This window comes from Apteryx rowi, unplaced genomic scaffold (genome assembly GCF_003343035.1).
Source record: "Apteryx rowi isolate R43461 unplaced genomic scaffold, aptRow1 scaffold_42, whole genome shotgun sequence".
NCBI lineage: Eukaryota > Metazoa > Chordata > Aves > Apterygiformes > Apterygidae > Apteryx > Apteryx rowi.
In genome coordinates this window covers 1,240,880-1,267,783 of record NW_020450665.1, presented here as the reverse complement: position 1 = coordinate 1,267,783, position 26,904 = coordinate 1,240,880, and the positions used below count along the sequence as shown (strand labels likewise).

The 26,904-nt window shown below is 37.5% G+C and overlaps 1 protein-coding gene across 1 annotated transcript in view; it reads right to left on the bottom strand.

Annotated features, from left to right (window-relative positions):
- Positions 1 to 26,904, bottom strand: part of ROBO1 (roundabout guidance receptor 1) — a 651,980-nt gene that overhangs the window by 35,270 nt on the left and 589,806 nt on the right. The window contains exons 10-19 of the mRNA XM_026075994.1: positions 25,150 to 25,321; positions 22,977 to 23,182; positions 21,466 to 21,547; positions 21,124 to 21,292; positions 20,858 to 21,024; positions 17,055 to 17,176; positions 14,384 to 14,615; positions 12,984 to 13,105; positions 9,297 to 9,468; positions 1,417 to 1,614 (exon numbers count right to left, since the gene is read on the bottom strand). Of these exons, the coding sequence (XP_025931779.1) occupies positions 1,417 to 1,614; positions 9,297 to 9,468; positions 12,984 to 13,105; positions 14,384 to 14,615; positions 17,055 to 17,176; positions 20,858 to 21,024; positions 21,124 to 21,292; positions 21,466 to 21,547; positions 22,977 to 23,182; positions 25,150 to 25,321 (1,642 nt within the window). The remainder of the gene's footprint in view (positions 1 to 1,416; positions 1,615 to 9,296; positions 9,469 to 12,983; positions 13,106 to 14,383; positions 14,616 to 17,054; positions 17,177 to 20,857; positions 21,025 to 21,123; positions 21,293 to 21,465; positions 21,548 to 22,976; positions 23,183 to 25,149; positions 25,322 to 26,904) is intronic.

Sequence of the window (26,904 nt, the reverse complement as noted above, 5' to 3'; positions counted from 1 at the left end):
TACTGCTGAAAGCATAGTGATATTAGTTTTAAAGCACCGTAGAAAGGCAGTATGGCAGCATGCTATTAGTAAAACAAAACACAGCAGGCCAGTGCAGCAGTATGTCAGGGTCTGTGTTACCTAAGAAATCCTAGAGGAACAAAATTAAAGGTGAAATTCACCCCTGATTTATGTGATTACAACTCTACTAAAACCACTGTGACCGAAGTCTAACATAAGCATTGACACTTCAATAGTACGGGGGCCACCTAAAATTCTGCTACACCTCAAAATTATTTCCTTGTCTCTATTATGCAACTCAGTTGCTATTTTGCCTTTGGTTTTTTCTCATAGTGACACACAACTACTGTTCAAAAAATTTGTGTTACATTTGCCTATCTCTCTGGCCCATCACACATTCATACTTGAAGTGACTGAAGAACATAATCTCATGACACCTTTCAGAACATGAAGATGTGTGCATCTTTTAAGCCTAGGTCTATCTTTTAATTGCTTAATATGCCAACCCTCCCTCTGTTTCTTTAAAAGAATGATTGTTCATCCTGATTCATTCCAGAATTTATAGTTATCGCTTTAGGAGTGTCTATGTGGTACTATGTGCTTTGAGTTGCTTATTGAATTCAGCTTTAACTTCGGGGCTTAATCAAAAGACTACTGAATTGGGAGAAATCAAGTTTTTATTCTAGAAGATCTTCCAGGTAGAGATTCTGGTTTTTTTTGCCACTGAGTATACTATAAAGTGCTGCTTGCCACCCACTATCTGATATAAAAGATATCAATAACATGAAAATGAAGAGTGCTTTAAGTTAGTCCCAGAGCTGCCATTCTACCTGAATGCAAATGCTAGATTTGATAGCCCCAGAATTCAGGCCCAAAGAAGGACCTCACAACTGCATTTATGAAAGGATCTTGGAAAGTATTACCGTGTGCTTTCTTAGACAGCCACTTTATCGCATTTCCCCAGAATATAAGGAAATCCAGGTACACACACCAAAAGCATTACATTAACTGACACCACTGTTAGTATTCTTAGCAGCAGGCAAAAGACTGAATAAAAGGGACAATGAACTCCCATCCAGTTGGTTCCTTTTCAGATGGTACAGTGTCAGATAGCAAGGGCATAGTGGAAGCTGCCAGCCTTAAATCCATCTCATACATTTCTCATTTGTATGAGTATCTTCTATAAAAGCTAATCTAGGTATTTTGCTGAAGGCTCATACTTAAAAGCTAGGTATTATACGTTGTGTAGTTATTAATGTTTCCTGTACTGGGTTCTGATCCAAACTTCCTGACAGCTTTGAAATAATTTGGTAAATTCTGCATCAAGTCCTAGAAGAGTAAGAGACTGATGACAAAGGAAATAGCTCAGTAAACAGGCATTTAGCAGCTAATGGATTGAAACATGTAATATGGCACCTTTTCTGATACCAGCATAAGTACTAGTGAGTCCATTTCGCTTCTTCCTGTGGCGATATAGCCAGATGCTGAAAACCATAAGGATAATCCAACAGGCTGCACCAATTCCCGCAATAAAGGCAGGCTGTTTTACTACATCAGAAATCTGCTGGGCTAAACTGACTTGATCTTCTGAAGACACGGGGTTTCCATGAGAATCTGAAAAAAAAGGACACCCAAAATCCCCAATGAATTGGCATGAGCAAACATCAGCAAAGAACATAGCAAGACAATGAAAGCTGAAGTACAAAATAGATGCTTCACTGTTCTTACAGTTTTGTGAAAGCATAAATTCCACTACACAATCATACATTCTCATATAACTGAAAATCACAGAAGAAACACAAATTCAAAATACATTCATAAGGTTGATATTGAGTGAAAAAATTTATTTTAGCATTTCCTAATATAGGATTTGAATCTTACACTACACAGTCTAATGTTCTCTTTGCAGTTTGTCACTTTGACCTCAATTCAAGAAGATTGAAAATTTAAGAGTACATAAAGAAGTAAATGCACAAAATAACCATTTCTGCCCTCCTGATGTGGATGAACAAGCTGAAGGATGACTAAAAAGGAGGTATGAATTGGTAGAAACAGTCAAGCAGTCTCATTATTGCTGGAAATGTAACCCTCTTCAAAAATTGCTTACTCTTAAAGATCAGGTCAAAATAAAGGACATACTTTTTGCACACGATTTTTAATTTTTGACACAGAAAGCATCTGTAAGAATCAGTCTTTTGTTCTCTTTCTGTTCTACTTTTGCAGGAACCTTCTAGGAACAGTAGTGAGAATATTCAGTTACCGAACAATGCTTTCCAACTGTAATGAAGAAGTTCGAAGATAAAATACTGTCTGCTTGATTTTTTACCACCACAGTGACTGCTCATTGCAAATTTCATTATTACACAGAGTGAGGCCAAGAATTTGAAACCTTTACTCAGAGTGGATATTGCTTTACACATTCCATAGCTTAGTCTTTGAAATACCCTTTTTTTGTTTTAGTGCAAATCCAACAGTTAGTTGTTTCTCTACTGTGGAGAGTGACATCAGATTCTGGATCTGAGATTAGTGTTTTAAGGAGAAAAGTGCTGTTTACTCACTGTAGAATTATTCTCAAACAATTCTCTTAATAAATATGTAAGAATATATTAATAAAATATGCAAGAAATGAAAATCTATCCACTTAAATAACAACACTTTTCCCTATGAACTAACCAGGTGAGCAGGTTAATTTTTTTTCATTACGGCATCTCTTGTTTGTTCCAAAATAAGCTTAACTAAGATATAAGCAACCACAATACAAACAGGATTTGGAACTGAAATAGACTGTACAAGTAAAGTCAAAAGAACCTCCTCTGGAAAAAGGGAATGGGAAATGGTTAAATTAATAATAGCTTTTTTCAAGTGCAATGTTCCAGAGTTCTGTTTATGTGACATCAAGGCCAAATACCTATTTTGCCAAGGAATCGCTGCCTCTGACTGTTAGTTTATTGAAAATTTTATTTCATATTTCAAATCCCTTTATCTTCTGTGATCCTAAGTGCACTGCCTAGTCTGAAAGTTCACTAGGCAGGCTCATTCTTTGCTTACTAACACACCCTTTGTGTCTGCTGGGTTTATAGACTTCACGCCCATTTGTGCAAGGTTAAGATGGGTTGCTTCAGATTTTATGGAGACAGCCAAGTGAAGTTCCACACAAGTGGCCAGATGGGCTTAAACGTATACTGTGACTAATGAATTAAAACTGTCGCTCTATATCTCATCTTTTGTCTCTTTGCAGCTGAGACCATGTTAAGATATGAAAACTTGCATCATCACTCTGATTTCAAAATGAGTGAGCTTACATTTTCTGTATTTTTAAACTGCTACACTACCTTATATCTTTTAATGGAACAGAAAAAAAGATGCCTAGAGCACCTGTGGTTGCAAATAAATTTAGAAGGTTGATATTTTTTCCCTTATCCTCTAAAAATATATGCTTAAAGCAAAATAAATAAATAAATAAATAAATTCCTAAAACAAAGAGTGAGAACAACTCAGGACAGAACTAGGGAAAATTCACAAACTCAAAGCCAAATGAGAATGTTTTATAAACACACATCAATGATACAAGCATACATAAGGATAATACCTTTGTATATACAAACATTTTGCATTGCTCAACCAATACATGTCTCAAGATTACAAAATACTGAAGAATCTCTTTGAACATTTACTGTTCTAATCTTTAATTAAGATTCATTTCATGGTGTTATCTTGCTGTCCCTTGCAAACATATGAAGAGCATAATAATATATTTGTTTTTAAGGAACCAGACTTGGGCCACACAGTGTATGAGTGGACTGTTAGGGTCATTACATTAACTGGTATTTATTTACACACACGATAAGGAGAAAAATGCATGTGTGTTTGTGTATAGTCGTATAAACAGCATCATAGAAAATAGCACGGAAGAGCCCTCAAGAGACCACATTTGACCCATCTTCTGCTCCTCTTTTAATTTAAAAATGGAAAGTAAGCTAAATATAAAGCAAGGGGAATTAAATCTAGTGAACTCCTTATTGTCAAAAATTTCAATATACAGTATTTAGGAAGCCTTTCTTTGAGAAAGTCATCTTCGTTCTTTGTAACAGTCCAGTGAAACGTGTCAGGAAAAAAGCTCTGGGACTCAAAAAGTGCTTTTTCTTCATCCCAGGAAATTTCTGGAAGCTTTGACTGAGATATAAATGGTTCATAATCAACATTCCTGTTCCTGCTTGCACTCCTCAGGGAAACATGCCAAAATAATAAGTGAACATAAACACTCTAAGGCAAAGTGCATCTTACTGCCAGAGCAGCAGCCACAACATATAATGTACTTGAAAATGCCTCAGAGTTGTTGGAGCAGGCAGATCACTACTCCCTGAAACCAGCATATTATCACACTGACTCATCCCGTTTTCTTCTACCCCAGGAGAAGAGACTTCTTTTTATCACAGATAACTCTTGCTGTGCCTATTGTTCACAGGGTACTGGATCCGTCTCGAAGCTCCAAGTTCAAAATGCAATAAAAACTTACTGAAATTTATTTTGAACAGAATGCCGTTCTCTAATTTAAAATATATGTGTAAGTAATAATGTAAAAATCAATGTTAAAGTTGTTAAATACAATGTTAAAATACAATTCAGATTGGAATGCCAAAGATTCACAAAAGATAGGAAATTCCAGGTTCACAGGTGTGCAAGCAAACTTAACTTTGCCCTGTATGTGTACACCCTACTGCATGCTATTTTCCATATGCCTGCCCATCTCATTTGGTGCACAAAAAGTATGAACAGTAAGTAGGAAGATTTAGGTTTCATGGAGACTGCTAATTCTGGCAGTTCAAAACTTGCAAGGCACTTGAAATTTGCAACATGTCGTCTGAGGTTTCCTTGAATATATGTGCATGATGCAATATGAAAATTATTTGGTAAAATATTACCAGCTTGAGAATAGACTGTTTTGTCTCCATTTCCATAACTGGAAAAATATCATCTTTGCACTTCAATCTTACGACATACAATTTGTGAGGAGACAGCACCAAGCTGTCTTGGAAGGGCTTGCTGTGAGAAAAAACAGTCTACTTCTATTAAGTCATTGGCAGGCCACAAGAGAAAGAAAAATATCAACAAAAAACCTTACAACTATTGCACTGTAGAAGTACTTGAGGGGCTGAAAGAATAATATCCCTAAAGGCAGGCACAAATCACAAGTTCACAAATCGCATCTCCTAAAGGAAGTGATTAGAATAATAAAGATTCAATGAGACTTGTATTTTGCGCACTTGAGACGCCCACTAGTTGAATAATGCATTCAAGGTTCAYAATTATTTTACAGACATCTCTTAAAAATAAATACATACAATCTATTCATACAAATTATTTGTTTATGAATAATATTAACCACACAGCTATCATAAGTAGCATGCCATCACTGGCAAAAGTAAGACTAGAGATCAGCAAAAATTACTTTGTTCTGATAATTCTCAACTCTCTGTACAGAGCATTTTTGTAACCAATGTCCTGAAGATACGTGTCATAACAAGAAGAAAGTCATGACAATTTTCTCACTAYGATTTTACCTCCACTGGATAGTATTATAAATGCAAAGACTTACAGTGAGCTGTAGCAAGTTCTCATGAAATACCTATTTTTGCCTTAACACCAGAGGTCTTGCAGTCTTTTATTTATGTAAAATATCATCTTTTGTCTTAAAAACAAACAAAAAATGGGTTTCCAGCCTTTTCAGTTTCAGAGAAAGCTTTAAAAGGTGGCTCAAAACTAAAAATTTAAAAGCCCCAAGTGTAGTGTTTTAAGTGAGAGCAACTGCCAAATCGTTCGTCTTATGATTGTAAACCCTGAAATGTGATTATTGAATAAGAGGTGAGTATATGGTTGGCCTGTCCCAGGTGGCACTGGAAGTCTGCAGTACTGCAGCTCAGCGAGCTGCTTCATGTCCACTGAGATATGGAAAACGAAAGAGGTTTGAGCTTGCAATTTGTACCTGTCTCGGTAACGGGTTAAGTGTGCGCACAAGGTCAGTAATCAGAGCTCAGCTGATGCATGGGGCAGCAATTGCACGTCTCAGCTCTCAGAGAGTCCAGTTTCTCCCATCCTCCCCTCTCCATCTGGAGCACGGCCTTGGGCAAGTGCAGCTTCCTCATGTCACGCACCCAGGGCTGAAACTCTGCCCAGGCGCCTCTCCCAGGCAGAAACCCAGGAGCGTCCTGCACAGCGCACAAATGAGGTTGTGCTGTGCAAGGGAGTGTGTTACATCGGGGAAATAAACTTGCATGACATCTCTTCTTTGGATGTTCCGCAGCCAACCACAGTCTAGCCTCACATTTTTATAATGAAAACACACTAGGAGGAGACGTACCTTCGATTTTTATGAAAAGCTGTTCAAAAAAATAAGTCTATATGTAAATCGCACAGTATATCCCATTTGCACACATGGAATTCTTAATTCAAAAATGGAAGTATTGTACTAATTCAGGCATCAGGAAAAGATTTTCAGAAGGAAAAGTTGGGATCAATGAAAGAAATGCAGAATCTTGAAATCAACTATAGCAAAAATACAGTTCACTGAGCACGTAGATCCTTCTCCTCCCTAGACTCCCTCCCCTCTCTCTGTAACCATTTGATTTATTGCCTGTGAAAGGTGCCAACTGATGACATCAAGAAATTAATTTTCTTTCTTCAGAAGAGCTACCAGCAAACAGCAGTGCCTGCTCCATTCCCGTGCTGGGAGCATGTCCAAGAACCAAGAATGTGACTCTCTGCGGGGGCTCTGAGAGAGCTGGTACCAGAGGGAAGAGTTAGGTATCTCGGAGCCATTCTTGCGCCTTGATTTTAAGCTGCTTGGTGCTACTAAAGGGCACCCTTCTTAAATTTAAGTAGTAATTTTTAGTAGCCTCCTGCAGTTGCCTAAAGCAAAGCAGCACTGTCTAGAAACTCCTGTGTACTGCTTCTAGTGGCATGGATCCCCACACGTCTCCCGTCTCCAGGTCTTTGCCATGCAACTGTAGTAACCAAATTACAGGACTTTTACCACAGTATGTAGCTCTGGCCACTTAATTAGAAGCAAGCAGTAAAGAATACAAAATCACACCCAAATCACATGGGAATACATGGCTGCTAAAAAAAAAAGGTGAGTTGAAGATAGGGACTGGAGTGTTATACCAGTCGTACCTATGCAGGAACTAGGAACAAACCCAGTTCTCGCTTTCAGGGAGCACAATGTTTTTTCAGGTTTGCTCTGAGAAGCATGATCTCATTGCCCACTGCCACCGTTACTGGCTCATACAACTTGCAAAAGTATGGGGTTGAGGGCCAGTTACAGATGGACATACGCAACACTGATCAACAGTCCGTCAGGGACCTAAACTTCAACAAATTTCAAAAAAACCCTTCAACACAGTGCTACAGGGATGATTCATTACTATATATCAGCAAAGGGGTGGCAGAGGGCTATGCCTTGAAAGTATAAGACAGCCTTAAGAGCAAGTTGTTTGCTATGTTTTTAACACTTTCAGATATTGTATCTACATATTGCATACTGCATATGCAATATTCAGCCTATGTTGAAAATTACAGTGTTAATTATTAATATAATCAGCTGTAATAGTTTTGCCAGTACTTTAGGAACTGAACTCTTAGCACTGACACAAAGATCACTAAACATCGGATTCTAATGAGCTAGTCCTTACAGACAGATAAACTGRAAAATATAACCTGGAACAAAGACACTTTCAAAGGCAACACTGAACACCTGAATTATTTAGTACCAGTTTTTCAGTGCCTTGATATTTAAATGTCCAAGTTTCAATGAGAATTTTTTCACTTGTACTGTACTAAAAAATGTATTAGAAGAAGACATGCAAAGGCGAGGAATTTGACTTCTATTGGCTTTTACAAAGCTATGGCCATACTAGTACATCTGAACACCCTCTGAGTTGTGTGATCACTTCATGCTTTCCAGTGTAGTGTCAATAAGGTCAGCAACCCAGGAGCAGGCAAAAGATCCTGCTCTGATAGTCTGATTTGCTCCTTTTTCTGCCTACCAAAAACCCAAACTGATTAGTGGCATTATAAAATTCACCTGCAATTAGCATTTGTTTATCATCAGAGAAAAGACAAAAGTGTGATTATCAAGTCTTTGGTTTTGAACATCAAGGTTTTGCCATTGTTTTCTTCAGTGAATATCACTTCACTGATCTAAAGTTTTCAAAATCTAAGCTGTATAGAAAGAACTTTAATTCCTGAGAATGGAAGTTGGCTTAGAAAAGAACATTCAAACAAACACCAATCATTTTTTACACATACTATTGAAGTACCGTGTAAGCTGTGTGTAATTTTGTCATAAAATCTCTCTTTATGTAAATGGAAATCATATGCTTATGTAAATTAAATATGTTGAAGATGACCTTCATTTTAATAGTCAAGGTAATGTACATGTAATTGTCCAGAGAATATATCAGTTGTTCCATCCTTTTTTCATATCCAATAATTATAGACTTTTAAATATAAAAATAATCAAGTAACTAGGAAGATATATTGATGGCATAAAGATAGAAAGGGACACAAAGTCCAAAGCAACATGCTGAGTTTGCCTTTTGGTTTGATAACACAGACTATATACTGCAAAGATAAGGCATTCTGATAAAGGCCTACTGGCAAAGCAAGGTATGACTACACCTTAATCTTATTCTTCTGCTAGCCAACAGCAAAGATGCATTTCTCCCGGATACATCCAGAAGCAATGCCATTGATCTGCATTTGTGACAGAGAGATGTTTGGTGTAGATAAACTTAGGAGATCAAGATTACTGTAAATCATCTGCATACTTCTTGTCCCTGTACTGCAATTGTTTACTAGCTTTCTGCCATAGTTGATACTTATTGTACATAATTTTAGCATGCTCTTGTTTTTTCGCCTTAATAAAGAAAGATAAAATCTGATCAAGACAAATTACATCCCTAAGCTAAAGTGAGTCAAGACTTAGTGATTCATACTCCTTTACATGTTTTATTACACCATTCTTAGTGTGAAAAATTACTTTGAAAAATCAACAACCAAAAGGCATTGCTGAATTGGGAGATTAAAAAAAATAGCAAGCGATATTGTTATAAACCCATCTTTAGAATTCAGTCCTAAGAAAAGTTTAAAGCCCCAAATGCCAAATCCTGCTATTTCAGACATCATTGGTAACGCTATCTATTCCACTGGTCTTGAAAATATTTCTGGTTCCATAGAAGACAAATGCAAACAAAACAAAAGTCATTGAAACCAACAGGTAGGATTACCAGCAGACTTACCTAATTGGATAAACTGTGGATCACTTTTCACTCCAGGTCCTGCTCCGGTACTTGCTGCCACTTCCACACTGTATCGAATACCAGGAACTAGGGAGGGGATGACTACGGAAAAGGTGGAACCATCCACCGTCTTGTTTATATGGTATCGACTTTCATTGCCAAGGCACCAAACCTGCAGGGAAGTGAAGTGAATTGTATATTTAAATGTTCAAAATTCAACACTGAAAGGATAACTGGATGGAAGGATGACATAATTCCTTTCTGCTGGATAAAGAGAGTTAGAATTTGTCACTGCTAAAATCTGCAGTCATGGATCACTGTTCCAGGCACTGCATGAATACTAAAAAGATACTTCCTGTTCTAAAAAGCAGCTCCAACCATTAAAATTATTTGATAGGTTTGTCCTAACACATTTACAGTTCAACCCATGACATGAGCGCTAATAAAAATAAAAGCATTTGTAACACTGAACAAATAAGGTAAGCCTCTTAGCCAAAAATCATTCACATAAACAACAGAGTAAGAGCATTCAGTTAAATGAATTTGTAATTCTCTCGTTCAAGAATAACCCATCAAGCAACGCTTTCTTCACTCAAGTGCAAGGGCAAGTCTTTCACCACATGGCTTCACAAGAGAATTGGTATTATGCTGGAATCACAAAGTTAAAGTTATCTCTTTTTTTTTGCAGCTAGTGGCAAGTGTTGAGTAATACACCATCTTCCTTTGAGAGGCAACAACATACTGTTAGACCTCATCTTTTGGATGAGATCAGGACACATCTAAAGGCTTCAATTCACCATTTTACAGATGACCTCAGTGATATTAAATGACTGGGAGAAACAATCTGATGAGGTTTTTGCTTGTAYGGCAAATGCTTTTAAAAGTATGGTTGAACTCCCAACTGCTATTAAAGGTGAAGTAGCAGCTAATCTAGGTCCGTTGAAAATTTGATGAAGCTGTGTTAATTTCTTTTTTATTCCCTTTCCACAAACGTATTACTCTACCATGGACATTTGTCCAGAAAGTGAAAAAAATCAGCACTTTCTCTGTGAAGAAACAACCTTTCCTGGGAACGTCGGCATTTCTGAATCAGTGCTGATTGTACCCAGGAGGAAAGATTCTGACATACGGAGCTCCTAAAAGATTTACTACCCAGGTAGCTGTTCTTAGTCCCTTGTGCAATTCTGCTGCTGCAGAGATTATCCAGTGAATGAGCTAGAGCTTCACTTTTAAGGCACAGAACAATTGGTAGGGCATTTTGGGGGGAGTCCTTTCTGCTTGGATACTGTAAACCTTCTTTATTTCACCTTCAGGACACTGTAAGACTGCTTTTCATTCTCCGCATGCCAAGTAATGAAAGAAGGCTAGTGGGACACTGTGAGGATCTGAAAAGTTTTTAAAACTCCTTAGAAATAAAATGTCAATTTAGCAAATACATAACAGTTTTTGGTCAAAGCACACCAAAAGAACAGAAGAGAATTGCCATTTTATATTCTGATATTAAATACATATTTTTTCAGTCATTAGCAGTAGTAGTAGAGTTATTATTATTGTTCTTAAATTCTAAAGGATGGTCTATGGAAAAGCTATTATTTATATAAGAACTTCATAAAAAGTAAGCAAAAAAAGATTTAAATCTACATTTTGACCTAGGAAATTTTGACAGAAATTGTTACTGCCACCTTTATAATAGCATATATGCAAACAATAAAATCAATGTATCGCACATTTGCAASTACACACTCCCTGTCTGCAGTGAAAATGTGTTGCTCTTAGGCACTCAAATACCCGGAGAAATTCACAAATTGAGAATGTCAGATTTAACTTCAGGTTGTTCAGTGCTTGCCAATACTACAGTTGATTGTATACCCTTAAGGGGGAAGTGAAAACTAAATTTTAGAATGTTATGAAATAAGGAGGAATTCTCACTATAACAGACACATCAGTGAAGAAAAAGCTAGTATAGCAACTGACTTTCCAACTCCGTGCTATGGGATGACAGAATGATCTGTACCATGATTTGAATTTCTGTTGGGGTTTTTTTTGAGTGGTACTGACACTTCTCCAATTAAGATGGTATCCTTTTTTCAATTTGTTTTATCTTTAAGTAAGTAGGTACACTCTTGTCCTGGATGTGAGYGGTTGAGAAAATGAAGAATTCCTCCCACACATGCATACCTTTTTTCTAGGGAAAAACAGAAGACAGAAGGTGAAAACACAGAAAATTTTACAAGACCTGTGTTTCTGTTTTACCCCCAGTTATTAGTTCTTAATCTCAAAACACTGCTTTTGCATTGCTTTTGCATTTTTTTAATTTTTAGACAAAAAATATTAAATACATACTGCTCATGCAGCAACTACATATATGTCTGTTTTCTGTCCAAGGCAAACACCACAGAGGAAAATAATGGCATCCCCACACTACATGTAGGAGTTGTGAAACGTGCCACTGTGCCATCTAATGGTACACCAGCACTACAAGATGTTTGCTCTTACACCTGATAGCCTCTTCTCTCTAAATGCTAGGAGGTATGTTAGATACTCTATCCACTCTCAGATGTGAATTTCTTGTCTTTTATTGTTTTGTGCCCACAACCTTAACATTCCTCTAATGCAGTTTCTTGAAGGGAATAATTCTTTCTCTTCATTTCAAGGTCTGCCTTTTAATGAAATACTTTTGCGAATATGTTTTTTTCCAATTACATTATATATCTGAAACTAAGCCACAAAACTGATTCTGTAGCAGTCAATCAGTTTCTGAAAAGTGTTTTATTATTCTAAATTGACCATGAACCTTAGTGATCTCTTCCCTTTTCTATTTCTAGTGAAGGGAAAAAAATTGCAGAATGACATTTGATGGCTAGGAATTAATGTCTATATAACAGCATTTTACCTCAAAAGAATAGCCAAGATCAGTAATGCCAATTTGCAAGAGACTGAAATAGACCATCCTGCCACTCAGTGGCTATAAAGCAGACTTGATATCCATGACTAGACATGCAAAATGTCTGAAGCTTGCTCAGGAAAAATCAGCTTCATTTACTTTGCTAGGTAATTTATCTCAAAGCAATTTAAGCTGAGAATAAATACAGTGTCTGTTGCTAAATGAACATCAAATAATAAATATTCTATAATATACTTCCAATTTGTTAAAAAAATATATAGYGTGAGAGCTGTGTTTGTGTAAAAGAACAGAAATATTTCTTTACATTAAATATACTTAATTTTACACAAACACATTCTTTATTGGAAAGTTTTCCATTTATTTTAACTACCCCWGTTACATATAATTTACTCATATCTTAACACTGTTAATAATTATCCCTGAGCTTTTCAACTCATTAAGCCTGTTTATATTTATTATCTCAGCCAATATCTTTAAGTCACAAAATGGTTCTCAAACAGGTATATTTCCCTCTCAGCTTGTGTATGAATTTCTCAATTTATAATGATGGCAAGCAAGTAGTTATTTTAATTATGAGTGTTGACCCTTCGCTTTGATTTATGCAGGCTCTTTTAATTGCTTTTTACCATTTGGAGAGAATTACTAAATATGGAGTTTGATTCAAAGAAGCAATTTTCTATCCCAGGTGCTCTTACTTTAACCAGTAGATGGTGCCAGGCATCCACAAACAACTAATCCATGCATACCTTGCCGATCCTTGCCAGGAGGTAGAACTGTCTTACCTTATATTCTTGAACCATACCATTCTGGTTATCCTCGGGGGGTGGCTGCCAGGTGACCACAATTGCCGTCCCATTCCCGTCATTTTTAGTTACTGAAACACTTTGTGGTGGAGCACTAGGAGCTGTTTATTTGGAGGGAAAGATCGAAGGGTTACRTTTGTCAAGTGCAGCAGCCAGCTTTTTTAAGATGAAGTCAGCTTCTGAAGTACATGTGGTCTGYTTTGGGCTATGCAAATGCATTTTTTTACTCCCCACCCTTCATTAAGCTAAAATGATGTACAAGGAAAGGGATGAGAACCTGCAACCAGGCTCCTGAGTTCTGCTGTAGTCTCTCTCTATAAGATTGGAAAAGTCACTCAGGTCACAAGATTCGCCCAAACTCAGGTGCCCTTTACCTGAATGCCAGAATTCCCAAGCAATGAATTCCTCATTGGTCTCAAATCAYCTCACCCAGGATCCACAGTTTTGAAAAGTACAGCCTATAAATTGACCCTGATGGAAGGCTAAACCTCAATTCCTCTAATGTGTAAGTAATAATGAATAATACAAGCTCGCTAAAATCAAGACAAAATGCGTTATCATTAACATTCCTATTTTGCATTTTAAATCAACTTTCTAAAACTAGATGCTTAAATGATGCTTAGGATGAACGTGTTTAAGCACACTGCTTGAAACACACAGAAATAATTTAAGCCAGAGCTAAACAGTACATCTATTGGGGAGGTAGAGAGAAGGGAAAAGGTATCACATCCCAACAGATGCACTGAAATCCCTATTCAGAGGCACTGGCCATCTTGCATACCTATTATGCCTGAGCTACCGGAAGAGCTATGACAAAAGGAACAGCTTTATGAACCTTCCCTTTTTAGCACATGTATGAGATGGAAATACATAATTTAGTCCACTGTGTCTGCTGCCCTCATTCATCTTTTCATTTTGAACTAGTGATTGATCTAGATATAAAAGCCTTTTAAAAAATGTGGCTTCCATTCCCTCAGCTACAGTGCTTTGATGATTTCTGTGGTGTCTGCTATCTACTCAAGATAGTGATTAGTAAGTGTTTGAATCTGACAGAAGTCACTTGCGACCAGACCATGAACTCAGCAGGGAGGAGTGCACACAACACAGAAGATAAAAACCACATTTCCCATTGTGTTTTGAAGGGGGTTTTGCACATCCCTCTCTCTCTCCGTCTCTCATGCATCATTCTGAATATTTATCTCTGTGTCACCGAACAATTCACACAACGATCGGTCCAACACAGAGTCTCCTCTGCTGCAGACTGCTGTTCTCCAGCAGCCCGCACTTCAAACAAAATCAAACAGTGAACAGATCAGAGAAAAGCAGGCCAGGATACTACTTCAAAAAGGCAAGGCGAAGACAGCCTTGCTCCTACTTGCCTTCTTCCAGGGTTTTGGCAAATTTCACTTCACTGTCTGCTCCTTGAAACTCATTGAAAAAGGGGCGGGCCTTGATTTCATAGTTTACACCTTTCTTCAGCTCTGGAATGATCACACTGTTTTTGGTTGGAGTCCTCACTTCAAAAATTAGCCATTCTGACTCCCCATAGGATGCTGGCGTAGGCCGGTACAGAATTTTATATCCTTGAATATACTGGGATTGCTGGTCCACCTGGCAAAACAKCAAAAAAGCACATTAGGACACAAAACAAATTGTTTAATAAATATGAACTGTGAATGTTGTCTGTGACATTATGCACAGTCCTCTGACTATTTTATTTTATTTCAAGTAAATACCACCACCGAACTAGATAAAACCTCCTTGAATACAGCAAATTACAGGCCTGATGCACAAGTGCATTAATCCATTTGACGCTGGTAGAACGGCACCAGTTTCAGTGGATTTATGAAGGCGTTAAACAGGGATAACAGAATTGTATAATAAGTCCTAGCGCTGCGAAAAGAACAACCTTTACATTTGCTGAAAGTCTGAGCAGAGCAGAAGGAGCTCTGCACAGGCGCAGACTTCTCACCCACCCAAACACACTCTGCAGACCAGCAGGCATGAGGGGAAAGGGAGGAGACGATGGCAGGGGATCTATAGCTCAGCCATCCAGGATGACGGATGCAGAGATCAAACGGAGAAACCTGCCAGCTCTCCTGAGGTGTGGAAGCCTCCCAAAATCCACAAAATGAACACTGCTTCCTCCCTGCTTCCTTCTGGAGAAAGTGATTTAAAAGGGCAGCCAACTGGCACTATCTGCCTTGCGCTGATTAGGTTTGCCTCAGGCAAAGGGCAGATTTATCCAGGCACTTCCTCCACCTTCACTGACTTAGCAGAAGGCTACTCTGCTGGAGGAAAGGGGCTGGTTTAAGAAGAGGCCCACAAAAATCAAGATGGCAATACAGAAGAGGACCACTTGGAAAAGTGGTTCAAAATGATATTCAGTGGTCCTAACTGCTTTTTAGACTGAGGACATACCACACATATGGAGAAAGAGACCATAATGTAAATAAGGAGGGACTCAATGTATTTGGTAATAATTGAGACAGAAAATTATCTTAAAGGAGTGATCTCTTGTGAAACATTCACTATCCTTTAACCGATGAATAAGAAAGCACAACAAAAAGAAAGGTTTTTTTAAAAAAGTGCATCAGATTTTCCCTGCTTTCAAAAGTGTCATACAGTGATATAATAAAACTGCTTGCTTGCAGTTTTACTCCAAAAAGCAACATGCTTTATTTTTAATAATWGTGTAAAGAATATATGTGTTAGCTAACATTGAGGTAATGCTTACTTTTGAAATTGCAGAGAAGCCACAGGCCACCCAAGAGACTGACAAAAACTGGCTGTCTGGAAAAGGTTGTTCTGTAAGTAAAGGTCAAACAAAATTGCGCTAGGAACCTCAGAGATGTTATTAGTTAAAACACGAGGTTGCCTGCTGCAGGTGGCCTTACTGCAGGTGACAGTGTAATTAGTGTGCAACACAGCAGATATTATTATTTGTATTCTTGCAGCAACAAGGAGCCCTGGTCATGGACAAGGACTCCATTGGGCTAGTCAAATGCTTTGAAAAATGGTCTGCCATCACCCGGCAGGGGCTACATCCTTTGCTCACCTATACTCTCCCCTATTCACTTCTGCAGACAGGAGCTCTGAAAAGACCTCCAAGTTCCAATCCTTTGGGATTTATTGCCACACTAGTATAATTGTCCCCCATTTTTTCTTCATTCTGCATTCTGTTTTAAAGCTGATCTCTTTAAATTACATTTTCTTATCTCATCATTTATTACTTTGTCTTTCCGATGTTATTCTTTCTCTTCACTCCTTTTTATTCCAAAATGTCTTCCACTCTAAGCCATTTCTAATTCTTCTTTCACTGAGGCATCAGCCTGGTAAGCTTTCTTCAATCTATTTCATATATGTTCTCATTCCCCTCACTTTAGGACTCCTGCAGTATCTTTCCCTCACTCTCTCATTTCCTCTTCTACTGCATCCTCCCTATGTCCAGCTTCCTGCTTCATCCTGTCAGAGGCAACATCAACAGACCACCCCACCCCACCGCCGTTTGCCATTTTCCTCTCTCCTCCCTGCACTGTGTGTATTCACTTATAATGCACCTTGGGAAGAAGTGTAGGTTCAGATGAGGCTTTAGAGGTGTGGGTGTATTTCTCAGTATGTATGTAGGATGGAGGTAACTCTTTCAAGCAGAATTATGCACTATATCCCTTCACCTAATGATTGACAGACTGGGAAGTGCCGATGTTATCTCAAAGACATTAGGGGACTGATACACTTCCTACTGAAAGCAGTGCAAAAGTCTCAAATGATATGACTTAAGAAGGCTTTGATCAGTCTTTTAGCTTCTGGGGGAGGACTCTGAAACTCTCACTATATTGTAAGCAGTACTACCTACAGAGACACAAAATGTTGAAAAGTGGTCGAAATTTAATGATGTAGGTCAGCAAAGCCCAAGTAGTACTTCGTTCCAAAGAAAAACATTTGCAAGTATACAAACTCCACAGCTTCTTACAGTGTGACCCCACAGCTGCAAAACAGTGCAATCCAACAATGTATATGACCATCTCCACGACACTGATCTATACTTACGGTCCAATGAACTTCAATTGAGGAGGAAGAAAGGATAGTAGGGTTGTGTAGATGTAGTACCACATCCCCTAGTTCTCTCTGGACCTGCTTGTGATCCACACCTTGACTTGTTGGTGGAATATCTGTAATAATTTAAGATTCCATTCTCACAAATATATGTAATTATTAAAATAAGTATATGCAAATACAAATAAAAATATCATAAAGCATATGATCCTATAATCAGTAAAGTTTACCCTGAGTACCTTCCAATTATGTAAGAAACAACTACATGAAGTGTTTTCTTGAGCAAATCACCAATGCTTGGTTAGTACCCAATCAATACACTGCACTTCCTTTGACATAAAGAAACAGGAGACAAATGCTGAATAAAAAGAAAGAACCGCTCTCAGGGATATGTATGGTAAATGACTACAGCGGAATCTCTTTATTCTTTCCTGCAGGGAGGAGAAAACTTTCTACTGCCCAGTCCAAATTCCAAGAGACCAGGAAACCTACAACGAAGGGCAAAAGCAGAAGCTGTGTCTACAAATACATYCATGGGCAATCTAATGCATTACTTTTAATTACAAAAAAAGTGTAACAACAGAAGAGAAGAAAAACGAGTCATGTGGCTGCTGCTTCTCTGATAGCAAATGACTTCTGTAAATAGGAGGCAGACCACAGTTGCTGTCTCACTCTCCCAATATTTGGTTTTGGCAGCTTATAGCTAAAAGAATTGTTCATGCACATGAAGGAGAAATTCCCCTCAAAATATTCAGTGGTTTGAGCTTGTACAGTGGAAACACATTTTCTGCACGCAGAGCTCTTATGCAGAAAGCATACTTAACTGAAATGGAATGACTGTCCTAGACATATATAAAATTTATAGGGCAATCACTAATAGGGTGGCTAAAATATACATGTACTATGGACAGCAGAGTAACATAGTTTCTATATTGATTTCATATGTCTCCCTTTGATCACCTCATTTTAAACAAATACCATGCTGACAACAGTTAAAATCAGAGACTGGGAAATTCATGAAAAGTACTTAAAGTGATTTTTTTTTTTTTTACAATCCCAGATACAGAGTAATGCATTGCATGCACTTTCCTCTAGCCTACTATTTTCTCCATCTGACCTCCTCCAGTGATTAAGCAAGAGCAGGATATCTTCAACGTTTCTGTTCTCTGAAGTACTCAGTAAGACCATAGTAATTTCCATACCTGCCTGCTCACAAGAAGGGCCAGAGAGAGAGTACACAGAAACAGTGTATGTATTTATCTACAACTACAATTACAACTACTGTAATAAGTGATTGCAGGTATGTAGACTATCTTGAAAGCTGAGGTCTGGATAGTGCAGCAGATGCTGATACAGAAAACACACATATTAAATGCAAGTGCAACAGTTGCAAAGCATACTTTATGTCACGGTGGTTACATTTTCAGTTTACCAGCTTTTGTTCATGCCTAAATAATGATAAAAAATGTTAGACTGCATTAAAAATACTGGCATGAAGACAAGTTTCTTTTCCAGAAATACAGCTCCCATTTAAGAACAGAAAGCCCATGMCACTTTGCACTCTTGTCATACAGTTTCCCCAACACATTCACAAGAAGATTTATTTAAAGTTAAGGTTACCACCCAGCTAGTGGGTGACAAATCTGGCTTCTTAGAAATGAGCACAGAGAAAGAAAAAAACCCCTACCCCTGAGTCACTGCTGTATCCACATGTAATATGTTCTGTCAAATGGTCCGTGTATCAGTGCATTTTGCCTCCCTCAGTCTGATAGTCTTAAAGATAGAAACTTCTGTTTGGAAGTTGCCTAAAACTCTAGCCTTTCTTTCTGCTTAGAATGTAACAGAAATGCCAGTTGAATAAGTAGTGATATCTTCTCTGCTAGCCACAAGAGATGAGTCACTAACAATATGAGTAAAACCGTTAACAGGCTCAGCCATTTGCACATCTGTGCTATACAATGCCTATTGTATCTACCCCATACTTTCTTGTTTAGCTCTAAGCTTCCAGGACCAAGACTATCCTGCAAAAACTACTTAAGCGTGTTGTTAATGTTGGTAAAGCTGAAAGACCAAGGTAGGTTGCTTGTCTGGACATGCATTTAGTACAAGAATGCAAAGCCCTGTGAACAAAAGTTAAGTAGGAAACTTTAGACCCAGCTTAGCTAGACCACAACTTACACAAAACTGAAATGGTATTGGAAGAAGAGTGGAACTGCTTTAAAGAACTTCTCTCTTTATAACGTTCTTACTACTGATGAAAATTGTATCTAYGGGTTGTTAATTCCCTGCTTAGGGTTTGGGTGGTTCTTGATTCTTCAGCTTCACCAGCTGCCCAAAGGACTGCTGAACCACTCCTTGCCATTCTAAAACATGCAGTCCTGTGTGGGAGCAGGATATTCTGCCTCATTCACCATTTATCAGCATCAGGCCAGTGATCACTTCACCTGGGACTTGCAGACCTGATATTGCATCTCATCTCTAAGCATAAATCCACACTGCATGAAAAACTGGCAAATAACATTGCAGCCTACCTGAATAATAGCACACGTTGCCCTATAAGCATGTGTATTCCCAGGAATACAGAAATCACTGAAAAGCTATTAAATCTCTCCTTGGTAACAGACCCAGGAACTTGYGGGATCCTTACTTTCTATCTGGCCATGACTCTACTGACTATGTATCTAGTGAAATTGCCAGCCAGCAGGAGAAATGCGTAATGGCAGAGGACTGCAGTGTGAAAACTATTCATTCCCCATCAGAGACAGGAAAGACTTGAGTCCAAACCGACTTCAGAACAAATAAAAAGTCACTAACTGAAAAAGCTTTGTTTTCCTTCAGGAACTTCCTTTCAAAAACAAACATGTACTTCCTTATACAAACAAAGAAACAAACATACAACAGAGATGCTCTTCATTAGTGAATGGGTTCAATTCTCCAGTTAAGTAGGGAAAGTAGAAAAAAGAGAGAGATGATCTCTACTACTTTTACTTTGAAAAAGAGTATGTTCAATTTATTCTCTATTTGTTCTGAAGAAYCCAAGTGTTCACACTGGAAAAATGCAGGCTGCAAACTTCCACTGCATTATCCCCTGTACACTGCCATTAATTGTCATTTATTTTCTATACTGAACACAAATTTATCATAAATTTTAGATAGCTGGATTCAGGAAGAGTGATGGTAGCTTAGAGTCTGTTCTCTGTTATTATCTAGCATTTCTATGGCAATGTAGAAGCTCAGATTCTGCTACCTGTCAGAGCTCTCTCTTCCCTACTGTTCTGCTTTCAATAGCAGTACTACTGCAACACTTAACATACTGCCAAAAAACTCTTCTTTACTGACTCATGATACCCAATTCCTCCAAATCTTAATTTTTCTCATTCCTAATGCAGCAGAAGCCAATTTAGACTACATGCTGTTTCTCTCTCTGTCTGAATCTTAGGGATCATTTGATTCTTGACATAATGATAGAATTTCCACTGAATTCTGAAAGTTGTGTGATAACTTCAAAAATCTGAGATTACTTCTGTTGTTAAAAAGAACTATTCTGCAAGACGTAACTGTCTTTTGGTAAGAAATGCTAGGGTTCCCTTAGGCAATGCAACAGGCTGTCTAAGGAGCTTTAAGAATCTCTGTTACAGGGGACTGCAAGTTTGAATCCTATATTTTACTCTCTAGTATATATTACAGCATGCATAGATAGATAGTTGAAAGCTAGCAGAATTCCTGCATCCAGTATTGCTTAGTCCATTTGTGACAGCCACAGCAGGTACCCAAAATGTCCAGTATTAAAAGCTTACCTTGAGTTTTCACTGGATCAGATATTTGGCTAGGGTCACTAAGTCCATATGCATTAGCTGCCCTCACAAGGAACAGATAAATTGCATTAGGTTTTAGACCTTTAACTGCAGAACTCTCTGTTTTCACATTTTCAGCTACAGTTTGCCAGCTGCTACCAGATGCATGGCTAAAGATAAAACACAACAGCAGGTTAGCACGTGCTTTTCTCTAGCAGTAATTATATATATAAACACAAGTACAGCAAGATCACATGAGACTCATATACCTGAAGGCCTCAATTATATAAGAGGTTGGAGTTGCACCTGAATTCAAATTAGGTTGCCATGACAATGTTACGGTATTTCTGCTGACATCTGTAACCTCAGGTTTCGATGGAGCACTAGGAATCAAGTTTGGGTCAGTGGGTCTCGGTGGTTGCACTGGGACTCCAAATTCTAACGAAGGAGAGAGAAATGCAATGTATAGACAGGAAGCAGCTGTAAGCTGAATACTGTTCACATTCGCATCTGCACTGGCAATTTATGACAGTGTCAGATAACTACTGCATTTTGATTTCTGATTTTCTTTTACATATTTTCTCCATGCAGAGCAACCCTAATTGATTTACCTTGGACCTCTATGTAAGCACTCCATGTAGCTTCGCCACTTGGGGTTGAAGCAATGCAGGTGTACCGACCAGTGTCGCCCAGCTGAGTGGGAAAAGAGAAGAATAAATACTTGAAACAATCAGGCACTCAGTGGGCCAGAAAAGTAATTACAGATCTGTACATTCCCCCATGAATATGGATAAACATATTAGAATGCAGAAACTTTGAACAAGAAACTTCTTAAGTAAAGGGTATGATTTCACATGCTATAAAATGAAAAGAGATACATATTTTTGAGCATTCTTTAAAGAGCTGGAAATGCTGCAGATGCTAATTAAATATTTCCCATTCTTTAATGAACAAAATGAAGGCCATATCTTGTAGCATTTACTCCATGCTCTGCAGAGCTCTTTTCAAATAAATTGAGAAGGAAGTCGGATGACAAGGCCCCATGCAACCCTCAACCTTCTGCCTAAATGATGCCTAGGGATTTGTCTGGACTGCAACACAGGAGAGAATATCAACCTTAAAGAAAGCTTAAATATTGCACAGGGCCTTGCACTTATTGGGTTCTCTCTGCTAGTATAAATTTCACTCTACAGGAGACCCAATAAAGGATCTCCATATGCTATTCTCATTCATTTCTGAATGCTGGATTATTTGTCCATATGTGACTTAATCACATTTCAAAAGAGGGTTTTTTGCAAAGAAATGCTACTCTCCTGAGGTCTCAGTCTCAACAGATGAGCTAAAAGGAAGCACTCACAAATCAGAGGTTCAAATTCTACAACAGCATAACTTGTAATCAGTAATAAGGCAACTCTAGGGAATATAGCGAAGTCACATACTTGGCCTAATTTTAAGAATTACTATGTCTCAAACCACAGAAAAGATAGCAGAGAATAGCCAGTATGCTATAAATTAACAACATTTTAAAACATTTTACAGTTTGTCGGCACGACTAGCAATACCAATCAGGTATCTTGCTCCAGTTCCTTAAGGAAGCCATTTATTGACAGGTGCTTAACTATTTTAAAATACACTTAAACTGTCAAGTAAATAAGTTTAAAAAATAAAAACTATTCTAAAAACCTGTGTGCACTGGTCTATTACTGCAGTAGCAAAGGTATGCTGAAACAAAGGATGCTGGACAAAGGTATGTTTGAAATAATTAGATCATTTTTATCTATGAGTGCTGAAGCCCGAATCATTTAACGATTCATCTTACTGAAATACAAGCTTTGCTTCCCCATTCAATAATTCCCTTAATTAATACTTCTTAGAAGCATTTTTCCTTACAAAACCTGAAATAATGTGCCCTAGGCTGAATAAGCCAAGGTGTTAAGCMTAAAGAACGAACTATCTGAAAGCATGAAGTATCAAACTGAAACATTTTAATGCAATTATTTAACATTTCATTAATTCTTAAAGTAGGACTTGCTACATTAAAAGTGTCCTGGGGGAAAAAACAAAGCAAACCAAACAGCAAGAAAACCCAACACAAAAAGCAGAGCTTGTCAGCTCAAGCTACCTTGGCATATCGGATCTGTAACGCTCCTGTCTCTAACTGCTTGATGCGCGAGTCCTGAGTAGACATCAGGGTCCCATCTTTTTTCCAGAGGATGGTGGGCATTAAAGTGCCTGTGGCCACACAGTTCAGTACTAAAGTACCATCCACGGCTACAGTCTGATTTACAGGACCCTGTCGAATGACAGGGGGAGGCCGGTCTGCAATCACTGCCAAAAGAAACAGATTTCTGCAACTGGAAGCAATTTTCTAATCATCTAAGCAATAGCAGTTGCTTGAGGCTTTGAAACAAACTAAAGATAATTAAACAAGTAATTAAAGTTGGAGGCATGCATTATCCGGGCAAGGTGCATTAATATGATGCACAGCTACAGAATTTTTACATGATACACAACACAGTATTTTCAGAAGGGAAAGAAGCATTGCATATTACATTCTGGTATCCGTGAGACATTCTTTAAATTCCAGTGTCTTTATAAAGTGATAATGAAATATATGATTTATAAAGTGATAAAGAAAGAACATCCTAAATGCTTTGTAAAGGCACAGATTTCACTTTGTTCACCTTCTACCATGTAATAGATCTATATACTGAAGTTTGTACTTGCAGCATTTAAAGACAGAAAAGGAGGAGGAAAGCAGGCAGGGAATAACCTGGCAAATAACGTATTTTTCAATTTTTCTTTTCTTGTGTGTGTTCTGTTTCCTAATTGAGAGATGGCCAGCAGTAGGGTGGAATAAACACAGAGCTAACAAACAGGACCATATTAGATTTTTTCAGTTGAGAAATACTTTTCCAGTAGTTTCTGACTTGCAGCTCTGTGATGACTTAATCTGTCAATATGAGTTCAAAGACACAAGGAGAATCTCACAATGTATTTGCATCAGTTTTAATGTATCTTTCACACCATAAAAATTAAATGTATGTGACGAGTTACTTAATAACTATGCACAGAAAGGTATAAAGCAGTCTCAGTATTCACAGAAACAGGAATGACTGTCTACATACTTCTTTTTCTTTATCAATGGATAATTAAGAAAAGAAGTAAAAGCTATCTTATTGTACTTCAGCTATCTCCTCTACCTGTATCATCCAACATGACATGGACTAATGATCTAAAATAGTCACAACTTCAAATGACATACAGTTGTTTAGCAGTGTCAACAGTTGCACTGATGCAACTTAATGTCTGGTTTGGTAGCTGAAATATAAAATTGAAGTTCTGATAATTTGTGAACATTAAGTATTTATAGATTACTTTTTGTAACAGGAGGGTGTTAACACTGCTTTTTTGGCTAAATTCCAAATTTTGTAATTTCTTTTGCATGTTTAAATGACACTGTGCTTTCAATTACATAATTTATCCTTTACTTCTTGTCCCAACCTGTTGTAATGCACTGTAATGTACTGTTAAGCCACTACTATCTTTCTCTTCAGAGACAACCAAAACAAACCCACACATAGTTTGTATTTAACTTTGTCAGGTTTGTAAAGAGCTTTGCAGTTGTCAATGATAACATGTTCTACATAAAGCCTGGTCACAATTTTCCAAGCAACATATTTCATTTGGGATTTATAGTTATGCCTTGCTTTACTATTAATTAATACTATTTAATACTAAGTAAATTACAAATAGGCATAATCATAAACAGCTACGGTAGCATGTTGATGTAATGTCAAATGTTAAAAAACATGTAAAAATAATCAGAAGTAAAATGGATATGTTTCTATTCATTATCGACCAGAGTTGATTTCATAGAATCTTTATTCCCTCCACCTGCCCCAATAGCTACCTTACTGACCAATCTGTGCTCTGCAGGTGAAATCCAATACCACTGAAAGAGGTGAGCAGAGATACACACAGTAACAGGGATAAAAAGTTAGACAGCAAGCAATCCGAAAGTAAACTAAATCTAGTGGAGGAAACTAAAAAAAGCCAGATAAATTAACAGATGGGAGAAAAATCCATAATCTGAAGTGTACTTATTAAACAAAAAGTGGCAATACCGCATTCCACAATATCTAAATTTTTAAACCCCTGACAGAGATAGCACAAACAGAATTTTTAGATTCAAAGAAGTAATGCATGCAACCTGCATTTATGCAAAGCAGATATCAAAATAGTATTTAAATAAAAATAAAAACTTGAGAATGATAAARTAAAGGTATTTTTACCATCAGTAACTTCCAAGTAGGCTTTTGTTATAATACTTCCTGCAACATTTAAAGTCTGGCAGATATAGTACCCAACATCAGATCTCTGGACATTGGTGATAGTGAGATCACCTGTCTGTGAAACTGAAAAACGGCTGGATGACTGAGGGGGCTGGTATGAGAAAAGCAGATTCTAGAAGATGCAGAGGAAAGAAATGGAAAAAAAAAAAAAGGTTAAATAAATTCAAACATCAATAAACTCAAACATCAAGAATCTTAACTTTAATATAACTAAATAAGTTTATCTTTTCACATTACACACATAGGTATTCTGCTATTCATACATTTCTGCTATTCATATCTTAAATGTGTCCCTTCATACAGTAATGTGAGTAGCTTTTTTAGGATGTTTTATGATGAGATAGGTGCAGATATACACATATAACTGCATAAGTCTTTTTGGACTGCTCTAATGCCCTCTCTAGTCAATGGTGGCTTTTAAACCAAGTTTAAGAGGCGCTAGCAAAGGCCTGATACGTGTAGTCACCATAAAGGTGTAAACAACCGTGGTGCATCTGAAGAACTTGCTTCAATGCTCTTTTTTCAGAACCTAATCCAGGGCATTATATTTATTCTATTTCAAGAACAAATGTTTGTTTACTTACTGATATTTTAACTTTTGACTTCTTAAGAAAGGAACAGTTTYATAAAAAGAGATGCTATGTAAGTCTCTCTGATCATAGTGTTCGTGTTTTATAACCAACCCTATATAGTATAATTAGATCTTATGTCAGCTTCTGCTTAGATAGTTTTGGTATAAAGTGCATGGTTTGTTACCAACAGCGGTCAAAAGTCAGAACTGAAACCATAATAGTACAAGTCTGTTACATCAAATACTAGTTTCAAATTTCTACCTCTGGCTAACCAATTTGTGAATGAGAATATCYGAAGTTCATAGAGGCCATTTTTTAATCTTTCTCTCTCGCCTAGCTACATTTTGCATTTCCAAAAAGCATCCTATCCAAATCCAAAGAGTATTCCTAAGCAAAAGGAATAGGACAAAAAATCTTCTACTTTAGTGTTGGTAAACCCTAGCCATTGACCTTCTTCTCCACTTCCCTCCTTCATCACAAGTGGCCAACATTCACCATAGCCAAAATTGAACCAGAAAAATCATGTACTAGACAAAGCTTGGCAAAAAAAACAGGTCATACAGAAACATTAACATAATATACCAGTTTACTTCTATCGTTAAAGATTATTATCTGAATTTGTTTACTAGTCCAGATTTACTTACAGATTTAGACAGAAATGCTGCAAGCAGAGTAAAGGAGCCAATCTCTCAAAGTTCTCAGTTTCTCTGGACTATTATTTTATAAAGGAAAGAACTCTGTCATATGCTATTGCAACTATTCATTCCTTCAATTACAGGAAAAACAAAATCCCATACTCCTTATTTTCCTTCAGTAAAGAATGCTTTGCATAAGATCACTCCTTCAAAAGAAGCCCTTGAAAGAAAATTGTGATTCTCTTGCTGTTATATTGTATTTCACCCACAATCTTTTTAGATTCTTCACAAAGAAGCTGAATTTTTTCCTCCCATTCAAAAAAGGAATCTGGGAGAAAAAGTGACCTCCTCAGATATGACCTGCCAGCCAAGTGACTGAGTGGGAAAATAAATCTCCTTAGTCCCAATGAGTGTGCTGTCCTTGCAGTGATGCAAATCAATATGGCACAGTTTAGTTTGCCAGAGACACATAAACATGGCAAACTAAT